The following is a 15,949-nucleotide window of genomic DNA, read 5'->3' on the forward strand; positions in this document are numbered from 1 at the left end:
AAAGGGGAAGAGGGAGGAAGAGAAAGGGGGAGAAGGGAGGGGGAAGAGGAAGGGGAGGAGGGAGGGGGGGAAAAGGGATGGATGGAGGAAGGAGGGAGGGAGGTAAGAAGGAAGGAGGGAGGAAGGAAGGAAGAAGGAGGGAGGAGGGGGGAGAAGAGGTAGGGGGGCAGAGAACAGAGAGGAAGTGGTAGGAGAAGAGAGGGGAGAACAGGGGAAGAGGGAGGAGTAAGGGGGAGAACGGGAAGAGGGAGAAGGAAGGGAAGGGTGAACAGAGAGGAGGAAGGGGGGAGAACAGAGAGGAGGAAGGGGGGAGAGGGGGGAGAACAGAGAGGAGGAGGGGGAGAGAACAAAGAGGAGGAAGGGGGGGAGAGGGGGGAGATAGAGAGGGGAAAGGGAGGGGGAGAGGCGAACAGAGGGAGGAGAGGAGGGGACAAGAGGGGAGTGAGGAAGAGAGAGAGAAGTGGGGAAGAGAGGAGGGAAGAGAGGGAGGGGGGAGAGGAGGGGGGGACAGACAGAGAGAGATGGGGAGAAGAGGGGAGTGAGGAAGAGAGAGGAGAGGGGGGGGGGAGAGGAGAGAGGGGGGGTAAGAGAGAGAGAAGAGAGATGGGGGAGAGAGAAGAGGGAGAGGAGGGAGAAAGAAGAGGGAGGGAGTGAGAGGGGAGAGAGGTTCATGCATTACCAGTCTGACCTCCTTCCGATGCTGGGAGCCCTCTCTCTGCAGTAACCAAGTGACGCTCTCGAGCGGAGAATGGGTATCGCACTGAAGAAAGACGCTTCCACCTTCCACTCCTATCTGTAGGCGCTCAGAGACCCCTCTGTCCACTGCAAAGGAAGAAGAGTCTGAATTGTAGCGGGGGGGGGGGGGATATATATAGTGACAATTCTGAGAAAGGAGAATCTGCGCATGCAGCACTGCCCTCACCTTGCATGTTGTACCCTCTGCACTGCCTCATTGGGTCCCCGTGTCTCACGTCCTGACGCCGACTCCTCCTAATAAAAAAAAAGAACCAATGGGAAAAGGGTAAATAGAGGAAGAGATGGAATAAGGGACACGCACTTCGTTAATAATCACTTTAAACACAACTGTCAATAGTGGTCTAATTTATTACAGGTATTTATATAGTGCTGAACATTTTCCACAGTCCTTTCACATCAGTCCTGCCCTCAAGGAGCTTACAATCTAAGGTCCCTATCTCAAATGCATACGAAGGGAAGGTAGGAGCCATAGCCACTGGAGAGGGAGTATAATACCTCTTCTATTACAGGGAACTGAGGGGAGGTAGGAGACAGAAGGGTATAATACCTCTTCTATTACAGGGAATGGAGGGGAGGTAGGAGACACGGGTATAATACCTCTTCTATTACAGGGAACGGAGGGGAGGTAGGAGACAGAAGGGTATAATACCTCTTCTATTACAGGGAATGGAGGGGAGGTAGGAGACACAGGTGTATAATACCTCTTCTATTACAGGGAAAGGAGGGGAGGTAGGAGACACAGGGGGATAATACCTCTTCTATTACAGGGAACGGAGGGGAGGTAGGAGACACAGGGGTATAATACCTCTTCTATTACAGGGAAAGGAGGGGAGGTAGGAGACACAGGGGGATAATACCTCTTCTATTACAGGGAAAGGAGGGGAGGCAGGAGACACGGGGGGATAATACCTCTTCTATTACAGGGAACGGAGGGGAGGTAGGAGACACAGAGGGATAATACCTCTTCTATTACAGGGTATGGAGGGGGGGTAGGAGACACAGGGGGATAATACCTCTTCTATTACAGGGAATGGAGGGGGGGGTAGGAGACACAGGGATATAATACCTCTTCTATTACAGGGAAAGGAGGGGAGGTAGGAGACACGGGGATCCTCTTCTATTACAGGGAATGGAGGGGGGGGGGGTAGGAGACACAGGGGTATAATACCTCTTCTATTACAGGGAATGGAGGGGAGGTAGGAGACACAGGGGGATAATACCTCTTCTATTACAGGGAAAGGAGGGGAGGTAGGAGACACAGGGGGATAATACCTCTTCTATTACAGGTAAAGGAGGGGAGGTAGGAGACACAGGGGGATAATACCTCTTCTATTACAGGGAAAGGAGGGGATGTAGGAGACACAGGGGGATAATACCTCTTCTATTACAGGGAATGGAGGGGAGGTAGGAGACACAGGGGGATAATACCTCTTCTATTACAGGGAAAGGAGGGGAGGTAGGAGACACAGGGGTTCCAGTGAGAGGAGTGTACTATGTTTTTCTAACGAATTAAAAAGCAAACCAACTACAGGAACTGGCAGGTTGTTCTTTGATGAATTGGATTTCAGTTAATTTTTGCCACCAAGGTAACTCTGTAGGCCAAGTTGTCCCCACTTCCATCCCACACCTACCTCATGGGTGACGGAGTGTAGCGGGCACAGGCCTTTCCATCCCATGCACAATACGGATCTCTGGAGAGACAGCAGTCCGCACAGGAGTCTCCATAGACTGGGCAGCGGTGGAGGGAAATCTGGGTCACTCCAGCATCTGAAGACACGTATAGCTGGTGCTGCAATTCATATGTTTGACAGATGAGAACAAACTGCAATAAGGGCTTAGAGTCATCCTATAATGATTTCATCAAGTCCTTCATCTACACTCTACCCCCCCGACTATGACTTTATATTACGTATGGTTTCTTAGTTCAGAACAGTTAACATGGCAGCAGCTGGTGCTTTGAAGGGACCTTTTGCGTCAAAATCCTATAAGAGTAAATGTGCATTTAATATATATTATTTTACATCCAAAATCTCTGAGACTGTTGGTAGGTGCCGCCATCTTGGATCTGATGTTAGCAGACTCAGAGCTGTTGCTCCAGTAACATACTACAGCCCTCTTTCTCAACCAGGGGTTACTTCTCCAATGGCCACCAACATAAGGGGTCACCTCCCCAATGGCCACCAGTGTAGGAAGTCACTTCTCCATTGGCCACCAGTGTAGGAAGTCACTCCTCTATTGGACACCAATGTAAGGGGTCACTTCTGCAATGGCCCCCAATGTAAGGGGTCACTTCTCAAATGACCAGCAATGTAGGGGATGATTTCTCCACTGACCTCCAACGTAAGGGGTCACTTCTCCAATGACCAGCAATGTAGGGGATAAACAATCCCCCATCGTTGGTGTCAGTGGGAGAAAATGTGCCCCAACGTTGATGTCAGTGGGAGGAAGTTGATGTCAGTGGGAGGAAATGTGCCCAATCATTGGTGTCAGTGGGAGGAAATGTGCCCCACTGTTGGTAAATGTGCATCCTTGGTTGGTGTCAGTGGGAGGAAATGTGCCCCAACATTGATGTCAGTGAGAGAAAGTTGGTGTCAGTGGGAGGAAATGTGCCCCATCATTGGTGTCAGCAGGAGGAAATGTGCCCCGCTGTTGGTAAATGTGCCCCACTGTTGGTAAATGTGCCCCACTGTTGGTAAATGTACACTCTTCGTTGGTGTCAGTGGGAGGAAATGTGTCCCACTGTTTGTATATTGTGCCCCCCTTGTTGGTGTCAGTGGGAGGAATAGTACCTCATCATTGGTGTCAGTGGGAGGAAATGTGCCCCATCGCTGGTATCAGTGGGAGGAAATGTGTCCCAACATTGATGTCAGTGGGAGGAAGTTGATGTCAGTGGAAGGAAATATGCCACAACATTGATGTCAGTGGGAGAAAATGTGCCCCATCATTGGTGTCAGTGGGAGGAAATGTACCCCATCATTGGTGTCAGTGGAAGGAAATGTGCCCCACTGTTGGTAAATGTGCACCCTTCGTTGGTGTCAGTGGCAGGAAATGTGCCCCAATGTTGATGTCAGTGGGAGGAAATATGCCCCATCATTGGTGTCAGTGGGAGGAAATGTGCCCCATCATTGGTGTCAGTGGGAGGAAATGTGCCCCACTTTTGGTAAATGTGCACCCTTGTTTGGTGTCAGTGGGAGGAAGTTGGCGTCAGTGGGAGGAAATATGCCCCATCATTGGTGTCAGTGGGAGGAAATGTGCCCCTTCATTGGTGTCAGTGGGAGGAAATGTGCCCCACTGTGGCTAAATGTGCACCCTTCGTTGGTGTCAGTGGGAGGAAATGTGCCCCACTGTTTATATATTGTGCACCCTTTGTTGGTGTCAGTGGGAGGAATAGTGCCCCATCATTGGTGTCAGTAGAAGGAAATGTGCCCCATCATTGGTGTCAGTAGAAGGAAATGTGCCCCATCATTGGTATCAGTGGGAGGAATAGTTTCCCATCATTGGTATCAGTGGGAGGAATAGTGTCCCCCTCATTGGCATCAGTGGGAGGAATAGTGTCCCCCTCATTGGCATCAGTGGGAGGAATAGTGTCCCATCATTGGTGTCAGTGGGAGGAAATGTGCCCCATCGTTGGTGTCATTGGGTCCTATTGTTGGGCGTCATTGGGAGGAACTGTGCCCCATCATTGGTGTCAGTGAATAAAATAGCACCCCAAGGGCCAGATAAAAGCAAGCAAAGGGCCACATTCGTCCCCGGACCACAGCTCTAAAACAATGAACACACAAACGCGCTTCGGACAAAACTTTACTTGTGCTATGAGTAAGGCTTCAGCCAAAACGCGTTAGTGTGTTAATACTGCATCCTGTCATGTAGCAAATAAAGAATTGATGTAATGGATGTTACAGAGTAGCCAGCTTCATTATAATAGAGGATTATTGCATCGTTCTATTGACATGCCCAACTCCCAGTCAATGCACCAATCACTACAGTAACAGTAGAGCACTTACCCTCTTAGATGATATCCTGATATTTTTAACAGGAGACGGAACCTGTGTGAGATACAATGAAATATAATAAACATACACTGCAAATGATGTGTAATCAGAAGAGGTCTACAACTGAGATCTATAACCCAAAGTGGAAGGGCCATATATAAAAATGTCCACCAAGCTCCCACTACAGACAGTCCTATCACAGGTCCTGAGCCTTCTTCAATAATGACCTTGCATGGAACCTCACGCTTCCAGCCAACAAGTGTTGGGATGAACAGTAATAGGAACCTGGACCTCCCGGGGCTTTAAGTCCAGACACTGGGGCTGCCATTAGGGCAGTAAAGTCTTAATTCCAGCAGGGATCATGGTCATAAATCCGTCATGATGGGGCCCACACTTCCAGAGATGACATTGTCCTCATACAGGGCATGAGCCACCAAGACATAGAGACCTTTTAAGGCACCATTTAAAATGAATGGTCCCGTCCCAAGGCTGCCATTTAATGAAATAATCTGACCTTTGGGTCAACAGAAAAACCTTTTTGTTGGGTTAATGTGTTACTTTGAGTATTCCACATTTTGTTGTTGGGAAACCGGTCTCCAAAGTAGAGTTGGAAGCTTCAGACTTCGTTGTAAAGGTTCCTCCGAGGTCCCATCCCTCCCATTAGCTACTACCTGCTACTATAGCAGGTTAGGTTACAGGTCCTGCCCTTTCTGCATCCTCATGCCCAAGGCGGCCAGCTCTTTTGTCAACTCCTTGGCCTGGGCCCTGGCCTGAAGTAAGAGGTCCCATGATTTAAAATAGTACCTCTACCTAATTATAGGCTTGTTCCCTCAGATCCTCTAAAACCAGCCTCTCTCAGCCCGGGTTCCTCCAGAGGTTGCTAGGGGTTCCTTGAGCAATGTCGGCCTTTCAGTTACGTAATCACTGACCACAATGATCTTTTTTGTCTATTTGTAAGGGGGAAATCTTTCCAATGACCACCATGTAAAGGAGCTTTCTTTCCAGTGACCCTACTGTACCATGAGCTGTATATACAGTAATTATTAGCAGGGGTTCCCTGAGACCAGAAAGTTATTTCAAGGGTTCTTCAATGTAAATATGTTGAGAGCACCTCTACCCAACGTGTTTTGCAGAATTAAATCTGCTTCTTCACAAGTGCCAATGAGTGAAATAAAGTTCTCTATACATACAGTAGATAAAAAAAAAAAAAAAAAAGTTACTTTACCCGGAACACTTCGACCTCCTCCAGAGTGACACCTTCCGTCTCCTCGGGACCTTTGGGTAGGATCATCACCTTCTGGACCGTACCACGATCTGATGACAGGGGGAGACAAGGTGTCAGCCCATAACACCGGTGACCCCATTTGTAGAGACAGACGTCTAATGACCATGAGCTGCTCTCTCACCTGTACCCAAGAAGAGGACGGTGTACTCCCCGTCAGAGGCCGGAACGATGTCCACAGCGATACTGGTGAAGGTGTAGGCCACATCTGAAAGGAGGAGGAGGGGTTTGCGGTTCACGGGGTACACCGAAGTGTACATGAGCGGATGAGTCCGCACGAACCTCAGCACATCCTCACCAAAATGCCGACTGGAGCGAATGTTGGCCACCGAGAAGCCACCTGCGCACTGGAAGACACAGGACAGGTCCAATGAGGAAGGTCAAAGTGCTTCACCGATGCTTCACGTTGTAAAGGCCTAGGAAACTTGGTTTGCATTAGAGATGCTTTTCACTTCATACAAGTCCATAGGAATATCAAAAGCAGCCTGAAGCATGCGGCAAGTAACGTCTTAGGCCTGATTCCCATCTATGCAGGTTGCAGTTTGCATGTTGCAGGTGCATTTTTCAATACACGCTTTTGATCCATTGAACTCTATGGAACCAGAAAAGAAAGTCCCCGGCCCTTTCCATAAAATGCACAGATGTGAACTACATTCATAGGTAACCAGGTTAAATGGACTGTAGTGTGTTTCTTCAAAACTGAAAATGCACAAAAAAAAATGCATAGGTGTGAACCGGGCCCAGGACAGTCACTTGCAAGCTGATAAACCAGGAAGACATTTTCAGAACGGTCGTCCAAGGCTTTCTATGGCAGACTGTACAGTGCTTTTATAAAAAAATGTTGTCTAGCTGTTCATCCGTCAAAACGGCATGGAAAATTGTTGTGTAGGAATGGGGGCAAAATCAATTGCTCTGGAGATCGAAAGTTATTCATTGAAAAAAAAAAGTGAATGAGGAAAGTACCATAAAATGGCCACTAGATGGCGCTATCAAAAAAACCCAAAATCTGCTCCTCAGCACCATCTGGTGACCACAATGCAGTATTTTCACGGTTTTGTTTTGCAAAGAATAAAGCCTGAGAACATTTGATTTTGCTCCATTAGCACAGAATGATTTCACTTGCAGGTTTAATGGACAAACAGAACAAGCATAGGCAAAGAATAAATTTAATATACATGTACTCAGATCTTCCCAGTGTATGTCTCAGAGGAAGGCAGTTCAGTCCTTGAAACTTATATTAAAGAATTACATGAATGGCGTCCTTGTGTCAAAACTCCCGAGGACTCCGTTCATGTTTCTTTGATATAATTTAAGGACTAAAATAATTTCCTCCCAGACATTTCCCGGGAAGATCTGTTTATTCAAAGATTTCCTGTTGTCTCAGATACAGACTATAATATAATATATTAATATAATATTATAATAATATATTATTATAATTATAGAATATATTATATAATATTATACTATATATTGTATATTATAATATGATATTATATAATATATTATTATATTGTATATTATATAATATTATATATGATAATATAATATAATATGCAATATATCATATATAATATAATAATAATATATTGTATATACAATATATTATAATATTATTATATATGATATATTGTATATTATATAATATATTATTCTATTATATATGATATATATTATAATATATAATATTATATTATAATATATTATTATATTGTATATTATATAATATTATATATGATAATATAATATATTGTGATATATTATATAATATTATACTATAATATACAATATATTATGATTTATTGTATATTATATTATATATGATAATATATTATTAATTATATATGATATATTATATAATATAATATAAGATGCAATATAGCATATATAATATAATATATTGTATATTATATTATTATTATTATTATATATATATATATATATATATATATATATATATATATATATATATATACAATATAATAATATAATATATCATAATATTATATTAATAATAATATAGTTTAAAAAAAATCATAATCTGGGTTTTCTGAAAATGTAACAGTATACTTTTAAATGAATGTGGTCTTTTGGTTATAAACATAATATTTAGGCTTTCAAAATGAAACATCCAAACAGCATCACAGATGTCAATGCATTGTAGTTTATATACGTTCACTTTAATGCTAAAATTCTCAGAAATTCAAGACGTAGCTGGGTGTAGTAAGATGTCCGCTGCCACCTTCTTCTCACTGCAGGTGTTCTGTACATTTGATTTTTTATTTGATTTTTATTTATTTTTTTAGATACCCTAAGCTTCTACTAAACTATTCCAGATAAATATATTTGTTAATATATATATATATATATATATATATATATATATATATAGTATAATTAAATTTACTACACCATTCAGTTATTTTTTTATTTTTGGTTCCATATGAGGCATTTTTAAGGGTAAAAAGAAAATGTGCGCCTCCCTTTTTCCGTTGCTCTCTGTGTCCCCACTAGGTAGATTCCTCCTCTCTATTTCTCCGGGTCACCGATCATCACCAAGAAAGGGATGTGAAATCCAACATTTTACAGATGTTTTTCTTTTTATGAACGTTCTTTCAATTTTTTTTCAATCATTTGTGGGGTCAAATTTACATTCGTTTTTTTTTTTTTTTTTTTTTTTTACTGCAGTGGCAAGAAATTTTCGAAGGAGCAGGATGGAAAGTTTTCCCTCAAACACGTTTCTAGCAGTGAATGTGGTTTTCATTTGGTAGTCCATTCGCCACCAAAATCGAATGCGAAGGGCAAACATTAGTTCAAAAAATTTTACTAGTGTACTAGTGTTTGGCCAGCGTTAGATGGTTGTCAAGATTTCCTGTCACTTCCTGTTGCATCTCTAGGACAGGAAGTGAAGAAAAATCTCCCCTGATGAGAGTCTAAACCCTTATCTACTCCATTGAAAGTACCGAGAATCTTTGTACAAATGTTTTTTCAAAAAATTTACTAGTTTATGGCCAGCATTAGATGGTCGTCAAGATTTCCTCTCACTTCCTGTCCTAGAGATGCAACAGGAAGTGAGAGGAAATCTTGACAACCATCTAACGCTGGCCATACACTAGTACATTTTTGAACAAATGTTCGTGCAAAGATTCTCAGTACGATCTATGGAAAATCTTCCCTGATGAGAATCTAAAACCTTAATCTGTTCCATCGAATGTACTGAGAATTTTCATATGAATGTTCATTCAAAAATGTACTAGTATGCAAAGAGCTTTAAATAGTTGTCAAGATTTCCCTCACTTTCTGTCCTAGAAATGCAACAAAAAGTGAAGGAAAATCTCCTCTAAAGGGGAGTCTCAACCCTTATCTACTCCATCGAACGTACTGACGATTTTCATACAAATGTTTGCTTAAAAATTGACTCGTGTGCAGCCAGCTATAGTTGTCAAGATTTTCTTTCAATTCCTGTTGCATCACTAGGACAGGAAGTGAAGGAAAATCTCCCCTGATGGGAGTTTGAACTCTTATCCATTTCTATTCAAAACTATAATAAAAGAAAGTTTGAATGAAATGGTGCCTCCCCCCCCCCCCCCCAAATAAAAACTCCTCCCTATTAAATCTAAATTTTCAAAACCAAAACAATTGAATTGTGACCATTGAATCACTCTGACACTCAGACTGCCAACAGGTGGCGTGTGTCTCACCGCTCCAGGCCGGGGATAAGGCGTTTTCCCTGTATAGGCCGTCATCTGGAACCCATGTCCCTCCTTGTGTGCGAATGGCCCATTAAACACAGCACGGACGTCAGCAAGAGAGTACACACAGACGGCCGAACCCCGGAACACGGAACTAAGAGACACACACAGAGACAGCTACATTAGGGACAACCGGACAACGCAACATGGAAAAAAAAACAAAAAAAAGTTGACACAATGGGGGGGGTACAGACATACAGACCGCCATTATATGCAGGGCCAATCAGAGGAATGTCCACCACCAGGCAGACCAGGAGGACAATGAATGGCTTAAAGCTGTGGTGGGTTACTTCTCATGATATGGGGGGGTGTCTCAAGCATGGCTTTTGATGTCACCAAAGGGGTGCACAAAATACTGGCTGATTGTACAATGTAATACTAAATATCAGAGGAAATAAAAACATAAAAGAGGAATGATATGGACAGCACAGAAAATAGTAAGATCATATGAACGCCCTAGCAAGCACACATGCTTCTTTTTGCAGGGGACCCAAGGTATGCACAAGTGCCAATAAGCCACAGATTGGGCAGCAGGGACGGTATAGAATAGGACAATTATGTAAGAAGGACATCCACACAAGGAACTGAGAGGAAGACAACAGAGAAAGGTACATGGAGATGTCATCTCACCCCAGCGTAGTGAATACTCCATAGATGAGAGGGTTCTGCTTGTCCTGAGTCTGCTGGATAAAAATGTCACCTGTACAAAAGAGGGAATATTTATTAGCATGCTGGAGATCATATTGTCATTGTCAGAAGACATTTGGTGGAACAGGCCACAAATATATCTCAAACAGCTGGAATGCTCGAACAGACTGGGAGATTCCCCACCCTGCAGCTTCGCATACACAAAGGGGCGGGGATGCCCGTGACATCACTGATCTAATATGGTCACGTTCCACTGGCCACCAATGTAAGGGGTCACTTCTCCACTGACTGCCAATGTAATGGGCAACTACTCTACTGACCTCCAATGTAAGGTGTCACGTTTCCAATGGTCACCAATTTAGGGTCACTTCTCAATTGACCATTAACGTAAAGGGTTACTTCTCCAATGTCCAACAATGCAAGGTGCCACTATTTTAATGACCATCAATATAAAGTGTCACTTCTACACTGACCAACAGAGTAAGAATTCGCTTCTCCACTAACCAACTATGTAAGGGGTCACTTCTACCCTGACTATCATTGTAAAGGGCCACAATTATCTAAAGGTTGATGTTAAAAAATGATCTGCCCTGGATGTCACATTCAATAAATACTTTTCGTTCTTTATTGTTTTCTGAATATGAATAATGATATCCAGGGCCTGAGATACTTTAGGTTGATCAATACGTTGTAGATATATTAATAAATTATATCTCCAACTTTCTGATCACCCTAAAGTATGAGCCGTAGATAATATTTTTAAGGGGGTTCCATGAAGCATGAAAGTTATTTCAAAGGTTTCTCTGGGGCGAAAAGATTGAGAAAGGCTGCTTTAGACGATTGTATTGGTTAATTTTAAATGTCCCATGGAACTTTAAATGATCATCTTGATAATTGTTGTGCTTTAATTTAAATGGTTTGTACCATGGGGGTAGGGCAAGGGGTGTGTCCTTTCCCTAAATAGTCTGTGCTTAAAGGTTTCCGTCGTTTCCATGTCAGATGGTTGGGAGGTATGGTCTACGACAGCCATTCTCCACCAGGGTCCTGTAGAACCCTCGGGTTCCTCCAGAGGTCCCAGAGGTTCCTTGACCACCCCTTTGATGATGCCTGCGTAGTTCCAGGGCCAACGCCACTTGACCCAGTCACAGCATATCTACAACTTCCTGATTATTCTAAAGTATCATGAGTCGTAAATATCATTATTTTTAGTGGGGTTCCATGAAGCATTAAAGTTATTTCAAGGGTTCTTCTGGGGTGAAAAGATTGAGAAAGGATGCTTTAGATGATTGTATTGGTTAATTTGAAATGTCCCATGGAGGTTAAATAATCATTCTCATGCTTTAATTTGTCATGGTTTGTACCATCGGGTGTGGGGGGCAAGGGGTGCATCCTATGCTTAAATATTCTGTGGTTGATAGAGATGGCCTTGCGGTTCGCCCGGCGGTCAGTTCTCGGCAAATTTTTCTCGTTCGCGATTCGCCAAACCGGCAGACTTCTGGCGCTGTTCGGTACAGGACAGCCAATTGAGACATTTCAGCACATGGACAATTGGACATACCCCCTACCTTATAAATAGACCTGATCTGGCGGCCATTTTACATTCTGTCTTTTGTCAGTGTAGGGAAAGGATGCTGTGTGTAGCAGGGACAGTCAGTCTATCACTAGCTATTACTGTTAGGTCCACAAAAACTGGAGTTAGTACTTACCAGTAACTCCTTTTCCGGTGGTCTTCCAGGACAGCCCTTGAGAGATGGAGTCCCTCCCATTGACCCAGGAAACACATTGCCACAGTTCAAAAGGCAGTCCCCCAGGTCCCTGGTCAGTCATTCACCAAGAACCGAAGGATGGAACTGCAAAACATAAAAACCATAACAGGTAATAATATTAGTACATCAATATAATCCAAGAAAGGGTGGGATCGTGCTGTCCTGGAAGACCACCGGAAAAGTAGTTACCGCTAAGTACTAACTCCAGTTTTCCCAAGTGTTCTTCCAGGACAGCCGTTGAGAGGATCCCCAAGAACTCACCAGATTAGGAGGGGGAGCATAGCCTGGAGGACATTTCTCCCAAAAGCCTGACCCTGACTAGACATTAGGTTCATGTGGCTGCTTTACAATTTTGCTCCGGGGTGTCACCAGTTCTTTCTGCCCAGGATGCAGATAACGCTCTTGTGGAGTGAGCTTTAACACCCCTAGGAGAATACTTGTTAAAGGCTTTATACCCTTCAGCTATAGCTAGCCTAATCCATCTAGCTATGGTTACTTTTGAAGCTTTTTGCCCCCTACACTGCCCGGAAAAAAGGACGAAAAAGGGAGTCAGAGATTCTGAATGGATTTGTTACCTTTAGGTATTCTAGAATACACCTCCTTACATCTAATAAGTGAAACCGTTCTTTCTCATTTGATGCATTCTGGCAAAATGAGGGGAGGACTAGATGCTACCTTTGGTAAGAACCCAGGGTCTGTCTTTAGAATGACTCTGTCCTCTAGAATCTGTAAAAATGGTTCTCTGATGGAAAGGGCTTGGATTTCACTGACCCTACGGTCTGAAGTGATTACCACCAGGAATATTGTCTTAAACGTTATAAGCCTTAGGGAGGCTTCTGAGATAGGCTCAAAAGGTGACCCCAAGAAAGCTTTCAGCACAATTGCTAGATCCCAGGATGGAACTCTGTTGACTCTGATCGGTTTACATCTAGCAACTGCCTTACAGAATCTAGCGCCAACAGGATTTTCCTGTAACCGTTCATCTAGGTACACACTTAAGGCAGCTATCTGTACCTTAATCGTACTTATGCCCCGTACACACGAGCGGACTTTTCGACATCCAAACTCCGACGGACTGAGTCCGTCAGACTATCCGATCGTGTGTGGGCTGCAACGGACTTTAGCTTCGCAAAAGTCTGACGGACTTTAGAAATGAAGCATGCTTCAAATTTTCCCGACGGAACTCCGCCGGACCCGGTCCCCTTCGAAAAATCCGCTCGTGTGTATGCTATTCCGACGGACTAAAACCAACGCTAGGGCAGCTATTGGCTACTGTCTATGAACTTCCTACGTCGAATCCAGTCGTACGTCATCACGTTCGACTCCGTCGGAGTTTGGTGTGATGGTGTGTGGTCAAGTCCGTTCGGTCGAAAAGTCCGCCAGAACTCCGGCGGAACTCCGCTAGAACTCCGTCGGAAGTCTGTCAGACTTAATCCCTCTCGTGTGTACGGGGCATTAGAGTTAACCCTTTGTTTATCCCCTCCTGGAGAAACTGTAGAATATTATCCGTATTCGTGTTTTTCTGCTTACGGCTATTCAGCCAGCAATTACATTTTCTCCAGACTTTCTTGTATATAGCTCTCGTGACTGGTTTACGACTCTGCAGTAAGGTCGCAATTACCTCGTCTGTCAGGCCCTTACTCCTCAAAATTTCCTCCTCGGTAACCATGCTGAAAGCTTCAGCGTGGCCACCTGCGGATGACAGGGAGGTCCCTGCGACAGGAGGTCCCGTCTGCAGGGGAGTCTTAGCCCTTGTACACATGGTTGGAGAATGTGTCCTATCGGACCGTGTCGTCGGATAATCCGACTGTGTGTGGTATGCATCGGACTGATTCCGTCCGAATATCCGTCGGACCCAATTTTCCAACATGTTGGAAATATTTCCCGACGAACTGGTTCGATCGGACATACTCCGATCATGTGTAGCGAATTTTGATCGGACCAAGTGCCACGCATGCTCAGATCAAATTCCTACATCAAAGCTATTGGCTACTAGCCTGAATGTAGTCCCATCGTAACAAAATTACGTCATCAAGTTCTGAAAGATCGGATTTTTCGACAACTTAGTCCGACCGTGTGTATGCAAGAGTTTCGGACACAATCCGTTGGACTAAATCCGACAGACAAAATCCGACGGATTTGGTTGGCAGAATCTCCGACCGTGTGTACAGGGGCTTAGAGGAGGATGGTCTGTCAATTGTAGCAAGGTTGTTAAACACGGTCTCCTGGGCCAAAACGGTGCTACTAGGATTAAACAGGTTTCCTCTGTGAGGAATTTTGCTAGGACCCTCGGAATGAGGTGAAGAGGGGGGAATGCATACGCCAGACTGAAGGTCCACGGAGTCTGCAAGGCATCTACAGCCAGGGGCTGATCTTCTGGGCTTTGCAAGCAAAAACTGGGAACCTTTGCATTCTCCTTGCTTGCAAAAAGGTCCACTACTGGTTTTCCCCAGTGAGCTGTTATAAGATTGAATACTTCTGGGTGCATTCTTGATTCAAAACTCTTTGTCGACTCAAGAAGTCCGCCATGCTGTTCAGCTCCCCTTTCAGGTGTACTGCAGAAATGGATCCTAGATTGGATTCTGCCCATTGGAATATGCGTCTGGCCACCGACATCAAACAAGGACTTCTGGTACCTCCCTGTTTGTTTATATAAGCTACAGCCGTCATATTGTCTGAGCGGACTTGTAGATGGTGACCCTGTATTGTGGTCTGAAAATCTAAAATAGCTCTTAGGATTGCTGTTAGCTCCTTCCAATTGGAGGAGGATAAACATTTCTCTTCTGGGGTCCACCTGCCCTGGACCCAGCTCGAGCTGAGGTGGGCTCCCCAGTTGCTCGCATGCGTGTTCAGTGTTGATGTGATAGGCAGGACCCAAGGAACCCCTTTGTTTAGGTTTTCCCTGTCCTTCCACCACCAGAGGGAGCGTTTTATTTTTGAGGGGATCGATACCTCCTCCTCCAGACCTCTGCCCTTTAACTGTCCCAACAAGAACCTCTGAAGGTCTCTTTGGTGGAACCCGGCCCATTGTATGGTTGGAATGGCTGCTGTCATAAGGGACAGTCTGCAAATCACTAGCTACTAGGTCCACAAAGGTCCTTTTAGGGACTGGTATAGGTGTACAGTACATAAGGTTGTACACGTATAATATACTTTCTTTCAAATATAGAAAGCATATTATACTTGACTGCTGTGCTGCTGAGCTGAGTCCTGACCGATTCTGCAGCTGTCTTTTATCAATGTAGGGACTGAGGGACAGTCTGCAAATCACTAGCTACTAGGTCCACAAAGGTCATTTTAAGGACTTCTATAGGTGTACGGTATATAGGGTTGTACACGTATAATATACTTTCTTTCAAATATAGAAAGCATATTATACTTGACTGCTGTGCTGCTGAGCTGATTGGTGACCGATTCTGCAGCTGTCTTTTATCAGTGTAGGGACTGAGGGACAGTTTGGTGTTTGGAGCAGGGACAGTCTGCAAGTCACTAGCTACTAGGTCCACAAAGGTCCTTTTATAGGTGTACAGTATATAGGTTTGTACACGTATAATATACTTTCTTTCAAATATAGAAAGCATATTATAGTGCACTGCATGCAGTGCTGCTGATCGATTCTGCAGCTGTCGTTTCTCAGTGTAGGGAGGGACAGTTTGGTTTTTGGAGCAGGGACAGTCTGCAATTCACTAGCTACTAGCTAGCTACTATTAGGTCCACAAAGGTCCTTTTAAGGACTGGTATAGGTGTACTATT

General features: G+C 44.1%; 2 protein-coding genes across 2 annotated transcripts in view; one reads left to right on the forward strand and one right to left on the reverse strand.

Moving 5' to 3' along the window:
• TTC16 (tetratricopeptide repeat domain 16) overlaps positions 1 to 15,949 on the forward strand; it is a 121,057-nt gene that overhangs the window by 88,083 nt on the left and 17,025 nt on the right. The window lies entirely within an intron of this gene.
• The window catches only part of LOC143961886 (semaphorin-3F-like), a gene marked incomplete at its 3' end in the record, with an annotated part of 149,795 nt that continues 134,534 nt past the window's right edge, over positions 689 to 15,949 (reverse strand). Inside the window, 8 exon segments of the mRNA XM_077471252.1 lie at positions 689 to 822; positions 923 to 990; positions 2,388 to 2,545; positions 4,761 to 4,802; positions 5,974 to 6,062; positions 6,155 to 6,377; positions 9,732 to 9,876; positions 10,413 to 10,482. Coding sequence (XP_077327378.1) covers positions 689 to 822; positions 923 to 990; positions 2,388 to 2,545; positions 4,761 to 4,802; positions 5,974 to 6,062; positions 6,155 to 6,377; positions 9,732 to 9,876; positions 10,413 to 10,482 — 929 coding nt within the window.

This window comes from Lithobates pipiens, unplaced genomic scaffold (genome assembly GCF_037356315.1).
Source record: "Lithobates pipiens isolate NorthernLeopardFrog02 unplaced genomic scaffold, aLitPip1_a1.2 Scaffold_1, whole genome shotgun sequence".
Classification (NCBI taxonomy): Eukaryota; Metazoa; Chordata; class Amphibia; order Anura; family Ranidae; genus Lithobates; species Lithobates pipiens.